At 37.7% G+C, this 10,834-nt stretch overlaps 1 protein-coding gene across 1 annotated transcript; it reads right to left on the bottom strand.

The window, feature by feature from the left end:
• Positions 1 to 1,800: 1,800 nt before the first annotated feature.
• On the bottom strand, positions 1,801 to 10,834 carry LOC127438798 (ras-related protein M-Ras-like). Its single transcript, XM_051694650.1, has 6 exons — positions 10,651 to 10,834; positions 6,829 to 7,035; positions 5,276 to 5,429; positions 4,834 to 4,933; positions 3,155 to 3,234; positions 1,801 to 3,049 (listed from the first exon to the last, which is right to left on the bottom strand). Exons 2-6 carry the CDS (start codon positions 7,019 to 7,021, stop codon positions 2,950 to 2,952), a joined length of 627 nt encoding a protein of 208 aa, XP_051550610.1. The 5' UTR covers positions 7,022 to 7,035; positions 10,651 to 10,834; the 3' UTR covers positions 1,801 to 2,949.

A 10,834-nucleotide genomic window follows, 5' to 3' on the forward strand; every position in this document is an offset into this window, starting at 1 on the left:
TTATAGATAAAATTGGCAAGTCACATTTTGGGCACATGGCACAGTGAGGGGGAATCAAATCCTGGTTACCATAGTTACCCATTCATTTCTAAGGGGCATATTGAATTTTGAACAGATTTGGATATTTTTAAGGAAAAAAACAAACAAAAAAAAACAAAAAAACACATGCCAAAAACTTCCGACATTCAATTGAATAAAATGAGCTATAAAATAATATAAATTAGCAATACCATAAAATGTGTTTAGATTTTATTTTAAAAGTTATCTCTGTATTTTTTGCTATTATTGTTACTTTAATTATTTTAGACTAATACAGGTGCATCTCAATAAATTAGAATGTCGTGGAAAAGTTCATTTATTTCAGTAATTCAACTCAAATTGTGAAACTCGTGTATTAAATAAATTCAATGCACACAGACTGAAGTAGTTTAAGTCTTTGGTTCTTTTAATTGTGATGATTTTGGCTCACATTTAACAAAAACCCACCAATTCACTATCTCAAAAAATTAGAATACATCATAAGACCAATAAAAAAAAAACATTTTTAGTGAATTGTTGGCCTTCTGGAAAGTATGTTCATTTACTGTATATGTACTCAATACTTGGTAGGGGCTCCTTTTGCTTTAATTACTGCCTCAATTCGGCGTGGCATGGAGGTGATCAGTTTGTGGCACTGCTGTGGTGGTATGGAAGCCCAGGTTTCTTTGACAGTGGCCTTCAGCTCATCTGCATTTTTTGATCTCTTGTTTCTCATTTTCCTCTTGACAATACCCCATAGATTCTCTATGGGGTTCAGGTCTGGTGAGTTTGCTGGCCAGTCAAGCACACCAACACCATGGTCATTTAACCAACTTTTGGTGCTTTTGGCAGTGTGGGCAGGTGCCAAATCCTGCTGGAAAATGAAATCAGCATTTTTAAAAAGCTGGTCAGCAGAAGGAAGCATGAAGTGCTCCAAAATTTCTTGGTAAACGGGTGCAGTGACTTTGCTTTTAAAAAAACACAATGGACCAACACCAGCAGATGACATTGCACCCCAAATCATCACAGACTGTGGAAACTTAACACTGGACTTCAAGCAACTTGGGCTATGAGCTTCTCCACCCTTCCTCCAGACTCTAGGACCTTGGTTTCCAAATGAAATACAAAACTTGCTCTCATCTGAAAAGAGGACTTTGGAACACTGGGCAACAGTCCAGTTCTTCTTCTCCTCAGCCCAGGTAAGACGCCTCTGATGTTGTCTGTGGTTCAGGAGTGGCTTAACAAGAGGAATATGACAACTGTAGCCAAATTCCTTGACATGTCTGTGTGTGGTGGCTCTTGATGCCTTGACCCCAGCGCCTCAGTCCATTCCTTGTGAAGTTCACCCAAATTCTTGAATCGATTTTGCTGGACAATCATAAGGCTGCGGTTCTCTTGGTTGGTTGTGCATCTTTTTCTTCAACACTTTTTCCTTCCACTCAACTTTCTGTTAACATGTTTGGATACAGCACTCTGTGAACAGCCAGCTTCTTTGGCAATGAATGTTTGTGGCTTACCCTCCTTGTGAAGGGTGTCAGTGATTGTCTCCTGGACAACTGTCAGATCAGCAGTCTTCCCCATGATTGTGTAGCCTAGTGAACCAAACTGAGAGACCATTTTGAAGGCTCAGGAAACCTTTGCAGGTGTTTTGAGTTGATTAGCTGATTGGCATGTCAAAATATTCTAATTTTTTGAGATAGTGAATTGGTGGGTTTTTGTTAAATGTGAGCCAAAATCATAACTTTTAAAAGAACCAAAGACTTAAACTACTTCAGTCTGTGTGCATTGAATTTATTTAATACACGAGTTTCACAATTTGAGTTGAATTACTGAAATAAATGAACTTTTCCACGACATTCTAATTTATTGAGATGCACCTGTATGTGTTACCCTGTTCATTAAATTACATATATGCCAACTACTTAATCATTTTTTCTAATATAGAAATAGAACTGTAATTTATATGGCAACCACAGCTGCTATTGTTTCCCCCGTAGATTTAACCAAGCGTTTTACAGTGAAAATGACTCTTAAATTTCCCTGTAGAAATGAATAAGTGACTATACGTAGGCGTGGTAACCGACATTAGCTTTTTTACCCAAGTTGGGGGAGGGGGAGGATTCTTTTGTAATGTCTGTATCTATTTATGTAATGCCAGTTCAACTTGAATTCTGATCATTACAGGTCATAACATTCCCAGAACAAACCTTTCCAAAAGTCTTTATGTTTAACAATCACTCGACAATATATAATTCAGCACAATAAATATAGAAACACAATACAAAACAAGGCCTCAGAGGAGATGTCTTTGAATTGTTCTCTGAGAGATTAAGAGACTGAACAGCGCTAAAATCCTGCCATATTTTCCAGGACTTCACCTTTTTAAGAAGAAATTTAAATTTCAGTAACTGAAATTCCTGCATTTTCGTCATAAATTATGGAATCTTCAAACTGTTTTTTCAAGTTCCTGGATCTTATCGTAGATAACTGTGTGTGTGTGTGTGTGTGTGTGTGTGTGTGGTGTGTGCGTGCGCGCGGGTTTGGGTGGCTTACGAGGACATTTTTTTCAGTTACAAACTGGTAATTACAAGGGTACTATGCTATAAATATGCTTTATGAAGACATTTCCAGTGTCCCCATAATTCAAATCACTTAAAAAAAAAACAAAAAAAAAACATAATAAACGATGTTTTTTTGAAAATGTAAAAATGCAAAACGTTTTTTGTGAGGGTTCGGTTTAGGGGATATAATCTATAGTCTGTACAGTATAAAAATCATTATGTCTATGGAGAGTCCTCATAAGGATAGCCGCACCAACATATATGTGTGTGTGTGTGTGTGTGTGTGTGTGTGTGTGTGTGTGTGTGTTTTAACAGTCCGAGTCACGGAGTCATCATCGTGGCTTTGACGCCCAGAGATAGAGATGTGCGGTCACAGTAAAACGCAGTGCAGTCTCTGGGACCCCGAAGGTCTGTCCGCCCGCCATTTGGTCTTTCTCTTCTTCTTTAGACCCCGTTCTGGGATCTGCTGACTGTAGATTGAGAAACAGAGATTGAAAAGATAGAAATGTACGTCAATATTTTGATTTGCAGCATAGGGTGTAAAGTGTAGATAGAATCTGTCAGATTCGACTCACCGTATCACTCTGACGAGCTCGTGAAATGTTTTGTCTACATTCATGGGCGGATCTTTTGCACTCGTCTCAATATACGTAATCTTCAACATAAATAATAAACATATTAAAGAGATATTCAACATTTTCTTTTCATGTTTAAGTATAAGAACAGGTCAAAATTGACCACATCTATTTTCCTAATAAAAGATCCCTGTGCGATTCATCAGTGCAGTGAAAAATAGATATCGGCAGCCGGTTAATTATTGGCAGACTACTGGGGGGAAAAAATATAATTATTGCACCAGTAGTGGAATTACGGCTGATATTTTCACTGATAATTTGTTACGGTTTATTTACATGTGGCATATGGATACATGAATTACCATAAATAATCACTGAAATGAACACAATACAATTTATGCAAGTATGATGCATACATCTGTAATTTAGTCAAACTTCTGGTCGTTACAGCCGGCAAACCTTAAATTGCATCAGATAAGTGTTCAAATTCTGAAGTCCAGATTGTAAACTTTCAAATGACACCTATTTTGTTTCATGCATAGCAGTTTTAAATTAATTAACTAGCAGTTCCAGTTCCAAGGTTAAAATGCAAAAAAAAAAAAAAAAAAAAGATTGGTTACTAGTATCGGCCACAATGAGCAGTGAATAATCATTTATCGGTATCGGCCACAATGAGCTGTAAATTATTGTTTTTGGTTTTGGCCCAGAAATTCAATTTCAATGTTTTAAATATATCGGTTATTTTATCGGCCACAATGAGTATCGGCCCAGCACTTCCATATCGATTCATTAAATATCGGTTATCGTATCGGCCCAGACATGCCATATCGATTCTTAAAATATCAGTTATTGTATCGGCCACAATGAGTATTGGCCCAGAAATGCCATATCTATTTTGTAAATATCAGGTATTGTATCGGCTATAATGAGCTGTGAAATATCAGTTTTTGGTATCAACCCAGAGATTCCATATGGATTCTTTAAATATCGGTTATCATATCGGTCACAATGAGTATTGGCCAAGAAATGCCATACTGATTTTTTTAAAATATCAGTTATCCATTCAACACAATGTGCTGTGAACTATAATTTTTTGGTACCGGCCCAGAAATGCCATATCGATTTTTTAAATATCAGGTATTGTATCAGCCACAGTGAGCTGTGAAATATCAGTTTTTGGTATCAGCCCCGAAATGCCATTTCGATGTTTTAAATATATTGGTTATTGTATCGGCCACAATGAGTATCGGCCCAGAAATGCCATATTGATTTTTTAAATATCGGTTATCGTATCAGCCACAATGAGCTGTGGACTATACATTTTTGGTATCGGGCCAGAAATTCCATTTCGATGCTTTAAATATATTGGTTATTACATTGGCCACAATGAGTATCAGCCCACTATGAGCTGTGAATTATCGGTTATCATATTGCCCTAGAAATTCCATATCCAAATCACTCTTTACTCCTGACATAATCAAGGCTGTGTGGTAGGGGCAAAATATTAACAAATATTATCATAGCCTAGCATCCAATCAAAGCCAATCAAAAAATCCTGACATCTAAAATCAAGTTCCACCCTACATTATTTCCATCTACATATTTTATTTCACACAGAACAATTACATATACTGTCATATTACAGAAGATAAATGTCGTAGGAATGCCGTTTCACTCACATTGTGTTTGGAGGCCATTTCGTGTCCCTGCTCACTGGTGATTTTACGTAAATGCACCAGGTCGACTTTATTTGCCACTAGAACCATAGGAAAACACTCCCTGCAAAACAACCAAAATAAATTTATTAAAACACATCTGCAGGGCCAGTGCTGGCCAAATTGATAACATGCGAGGAAAGACAGCTGGTGGAGTTTCTGGTGCCCCCTAGTGTAAGATGGTGCGCCCCTGGGTTGTTGGTGCCCAACAGACTGCGTAATATGCGTATACAGAGCAGCAGTACTGCATATGTGTGCTTTAGTGTATTTGAGAGACACACAGTACCCCCCACCCCACACACACATTTTTTGTAATTAATCAAAAATACAATTAATTTACAAACTGTACATTGCCGAAAACCTGCAAGTCAAATTAACGAATGACTGTTTGTGTGTTTGTTCATACCTGTCTTTCACTCTCAGTATAAGTTGGTGGAAACGGTCTACATGTTCAAAACTGGCTTTATCGGTCACTGAGAAGACAATGAGAAACCCGTCTCCTGTCCTCATGTACTGCTCTCTCATCGCACTGAACTCCTCCTGCCCAGCAGTGTCCAGAACTACACACACAGAAAAGGAATCATACGCCAATTCACAATCACACAGACACAAAACATTTCAGCTAGTGTTATCACTAGTTAAATCAAAAACTGTGTTTTGAATTGTACTGCACATGGCATTTAGCACTATTCATTCTAGGGCTGTTAATCGATTTTTTCAACATTTAGATTTTTTAATTTTTAAATCAAATTAATTACATATTTTGATTATTTGAATTAATCGCATATCAATATTCGCTGAAAAGCCCCCAAATAAAGATAATTTAATATATAATAATTAAAATAATTCTAAATATATAAATATTATAATAATTCAGATAAATAAAAGACATTACATTATTGTTATTTTATAGCATAATACTGTATATACACACATATACTGTATATACAGTACACACACACACATACATATATATATATATATATATACACAGTATATATATACACCGATCAGCCACAACATTAAAACCACCTGCCTAATATTGTGTAGGTCCCCCTCGTGCCACCAAAACAGCACCAACCGAGATGATATTCTTCTCACCACAATTATACAGAGTGGTTATCTGAGTTACTGTAGACTTTGTCATTTCGAACCAGTCTGGCCATTCTCTGTTGACCTCTCTCATCAACAAGGCATTTCTATCCACAGAACTGCCGCTCACTGGATGTTTTCTGTTTTTGGCACCTGCTCACTGGATGTTTTTTGTTTTTGGCACCATTCGGAGTAAATTCTAGAGACTGTTGTGTGTGAAAATCCCAGGAGATCAACAGATACAGAAATACTCAAACCAGCCCATCTGGCACCACCAATCATGCCACGGTCCAAATCACTAAGATCACATTTTTCCCCATTCTGATGGTTGGGATACAGGTCACTGATGCTCCTGACCCGTATCTGCATGATTTTATGCACTGCACTGCTGTCACATGATTAGCTGATTGGATAATCGCATGGACGATTGTTGGTGCCAGACGGGCTGGTTTGAGTATTTCTGTAACTGCTGATCTTCAAGTTCTGGTCACCATTCACTTGCATTGTATGGACCTACAGAGCTGAACTATTCTTTTAAAAATTTTAATTTGTGTTCAGCAGAAGAAAGAAAGTCATACATGTCTGGGATGGCATGAGGGGGAGTAAATGATTTCAATTTTGGGTGAACTTTTCCTTTAATCGACCCTTTTCTTGCATTTATATACTATTTTGCTTTAATTACTCTTTCTCTGTAACCTCTAAATGTAACTCTTACTTTTGTGATTTCTCTTTTGTTTAACTCTTTAAATTTGTTGCCATCAATCACTGCTTTTGCTATTGTTGTGAATTTGATAAATAAACTTTGATTTGATTTCACTACAGCTGATCTACACGGTCCTCTCGTGGCTTCACTTTGAACTGCGTTACCGTCCAGAATGGCCCATTGTCCGTCAATCTCTGTGTGTTTGAGGTACGAGTCCTCAATGGTGGGGTCGTAATCAGGGACGAAGATCTTCTGAAAGAACTGGATGGTGAGCGCGCTCTTCCCCACCCCTCCGTCTCCCACCACCACCAGTTTATACGTGGGTAAGTTGTCCCCGGGAACCACGCTGGTCGCCATGGAGACAGCTACACCTGCAATAAAGAGAGGAAATGGTGTCAGGCGAGAGATGTTGCCGTCGATTGATAGAAATCGCTCCCTCATAGATGCACAAATGTATACAGTACACAAAAAGGGGTGATAAGAAGGAAATGTTTATTTTTAATCTGATTTATCACATATCTTTGCCTACATGCAACCAGTGCATGAGAGAGAAAAAAAACAGCGTGTAGGATTTCTAATGGTTCAAATGTCCCTAAATTGACTCTATATTGGTATAAAGACGCAGTGTCAGAGAAATGCTTTTCCCAGACATCCAACTAGATCATCACACACACAGGAAACATGGTCTAGACGAGACACTTGGATCGGTACGCTGTAAACTCACAGTGTGATCTCAGCTAGAAACTGCCAACAACTGAACAGCTCAGACAGACCATACAAATAATATACTTCCAAAAACACTTTTATACAGTAAGCAACCACTAAAACACCAACACAGCCTCTTATTTTAGAATTAAATGTAGCAATTTACAAAAATATAAAATAAAGACAGAAATGTAGTAAGAAGAACTACATTTTTAAATTTTCTGAAATTTGATTCGGGCTTGCCCATGCAAATCTCGCCACCACTTCGTTAGGGTGTTGTGGGTGGTTCCTAAGGCATTGCTATGCGGTAGCTAAGGCACTATGAGTGATTTTTAGCACTTTGGTATAAGGTTGCTAGGGTGTTCTGGATGGTTGCTTTATGTTTACTTTCTGGCTAAAGTCAAAAAAGCTGACCCCCAAGTTTCTATGATATTCTGGTCCCTAGATACAGTACAGGGCTCCAGACTAAAAATATGACTAAGGAGCCATTGGCTCCCAAACTGAAACATTAAGGAGTCAAATGGCTGTTTTTAGTCGCCAAATCACAGAATTGCTCGATTTAGATTGCTGTTCAGAAACAAGATAGAAAGCAGAAGAAAGACAGTTGATAACCTATTAATCGGAGGTTTAATAAACAGTATACAGTATATCGTTGAGAAGTTTGCATTCCCTTTTGTCTCATAAATGTTCACACCACTTTCATAATTTATATAAATATAAGAGATAAAAGATTTTTTATTTATTTAATACTGCTCTTCACAATCTACATTACAGAAAATAACATAAAATATAGTATGCATATAGTAGTGTGTTGCCTTCTTGAGCATCAATGACTGTTTGCACCTTGTGTAATAGTTTTGTACAAGTCCCTCAATTGTGTCAAAAGCTTGATCTCACACACACACATATATATATATATATATATATATAGGACTCTTATTTTGAAATGTCTGCACTCCCAGTTGTGAGCTCACTGATTGCTGATTCGCTGAGAAAGTGATTCAAACTGCTACCCTGAGCTCCTGAGTTCAAACCCTCAGTTCTTTTCTGGTGATTCATTAAAAAGATCTGGTTCAAAAGAGTCATTTGGTCACGGCTTTATCATTTGTTGTTGCGTGCTGTGCAGCAAGCTCATCAGAAACAGAATGGGTTTAAAGCGGCACGAGACACACTGGTGCGCTCTATAAAGATGTATTCAATAACTCGCAAGACGATATCTGACGAAACCGCATATGAACGCACACAACCTGACTGTCGCCAATGGCGACTAGATTTTAAATTAAAGTCGCAATAAATTATTTTTGGTCGCATTTGCGACCATTTTAGTCGCAGTCTGGAGCCCTGCAGTCTGTGCGAGGCAATATAAAGAAAAATAAATTAAATTTTTTGTCTGTTTTAGCATCTGCCAGGCAAAAATTGTAAACATATTTTACGTAAGTACATGTACACAAATGTGACAATGCGTACACATTGCCAATGTGTGGCCAGGTTGAACGTGTGTTCTTGCGTTACTGTGGCGATAACAAACCTCAATACTCAATTTCGTTTATTTTTACTTAATTTAGTCATTGTTATTGTTACTTACGTGCTCAGCAAGATTCATTCATATTTGTTGCTCTGCCACGGCAGTAGTTGGCTTGAAATTGAAAACTCACCACAGAAGCAGAACCGTTCACAATAATGTCCGCTATAGCGTCCCTTGTGGCAATGCTGAGAATGCAACGCGCACTTGCGGTGTGTTATGTATTGCGCTCTTAACACATTTTAGAATGCAAAAACTCACTTTTTTTTTTTAAAGAAAAAGAGGGACGAATCAAAATAATATTTTGTTTTAATCAACAATGCTGTCGACTGACCTTAACTTGTATTGAACCCCGAATATTTCTTTAAAACTATAAAAATTCCCTGTAGAAGCAGACAGTTCACAATAATCTTGCTATAGCGCCCCTTGTGGCAATGCTGAGGATGCAACGCGTACTTGCGTTATGCGTTATGTATTGGGCTCTGAGACATTTTGTAACGAAACAACGCATGAAATCGAGCTTGCCTAACTAAAAGTCTACAGTATGGGTTCATGTATTTGCATAGAAAAAGTTTCAACCTTAAGTCTGATTGTTCTGAAAAACCTGTAACCCTAAATATGAGCAATAGTAATAGTGATGATTGCCTTAGTAGATATAGTAGCACTCTTACTCAGAAGTACTGTGGTGGTACCATGGTACAGTGATGTGTATCAGACAGTAATACCATGGTCATTTAATATCATGTTATGGAATGATTACCTTATTCATATACCACAGTATTTACAGTACATGGTAGATCAGTGTACTTCATAGAATACCATGATGCAAGTCCAAAAAACATGGTGATACCATAACACTGTTTGGTACATTTTTTGTTATGCCAACTTTAATATTTCCACCCAAATCTGTTATATATTTGCACCAGCAGTCAAAAACCCACATCTGTTGCCAGCTGTCAGTATTACACATCTCCTTCTGTTTCTCTTCCTGTCAACCCACAATACAGGGAAGTTCAGAATTTCCCATCTGATATCATCAGGGATATGAGTCCAGTTCTTAAGGATAACACGTCAGTGGAACCACCTGCTTCCCAAACAGCTTTAAAGGGGTAGTTCACACAAAAGTCTTCTTTTGTGTTACACAGAAGTAAAAAGCAGCAACTTTTCACTGTAGATCAACCCTACATTAAAGTCTCTTCATGATTACATGGAGTGTTATGTCAGAGGTGGTGCTCAAATAAAACCACACACATTGGGTAAAAGGAAGGAAACCACTTTAGATGATGGAGAGAAACACAGATACACAATCTAATCACTGGTGTCCCCACTTGTGCCACAAATATGTGTGTGTTCAATGCTTGCATATATTCCTGACATGAATATTGTACATATCTGAGCAATGCACATATCAATACACCTACCTTCATCATTCTGTCTGTGTTGCCTAATGCATTACCCATAGCTTTATCTTAGGTATGTGCATATCTATGTTTTGCATTGTATGCACAGTTAGACTGCAATGAATCCAATAGCATCATGCATTTTAATAATATGTGTATATGCACAGCCTCATGTTGCGATTCACTAATAAAATCACTTAATATGTTAATGCATGATCAAACTGGTTAATGCTGCTTATATATATATCTTATAAAGCACACACAACATACACAAATAAACATGATTTTCGCCCTTTGTTGCTCATAGATGCAATGTAACTGTCATATGCTATTTAATGACATGCACTAAAGATCATTACCTTATCACAAGACGACAGCATATGCCAATAGCCCGATCCGTTTGCGCAGATGTTGCAGCCGACATTACCGAATAATGGCACACACGGAAACGTTTGTATGTTTGCTATACAACTGGATACACTATGTGTTTTATCGCAAGCAACAATCATCCGCGCGAGGAGCCTTTTTCAGTTCCTCACACCT

The sequence above is a fragment of the Myxocyprinus asiaticus genome, chromosome 50 (assembly GCF_019703515.2).
Source record: "Myxocyprinus asiaticus isolate MX2 ecotype Aquarium Trade chromosome 50, UBuf_Myxa_2, whole genome shotgun sequence".
NCBI classification, from domain to species: Eukaryota; Metazoa; Chordata; class Actinopteri; order Cypriniformes; family Catostomidae; genus Myxocyprinus; species Myxocyprinus asiaticus.

Coding starts and splice junctions, on each gene's coding strand:
- LOC127438798 (XM_051694650.1), bottom strand. CDS start 7,021: ATGGCGACCAGCGTGGTTCCCGGGGACAACTTACCCACGTATAAACTG. Junction 4,934..5,275: donor ATACTGAGAGTGAAAGACAG/GTATGAACAAAC, acceptor GTTGTTTTGCAG/GGAGTGTTTTCCTATGGTTC. Junction 3,050..3,154: donor GAGCTCGTCAGAGTGATACG/GTGAGTCGAATC, acceptor CTCAATCTACAG/TCAGCAGATCCCAGAACGGG.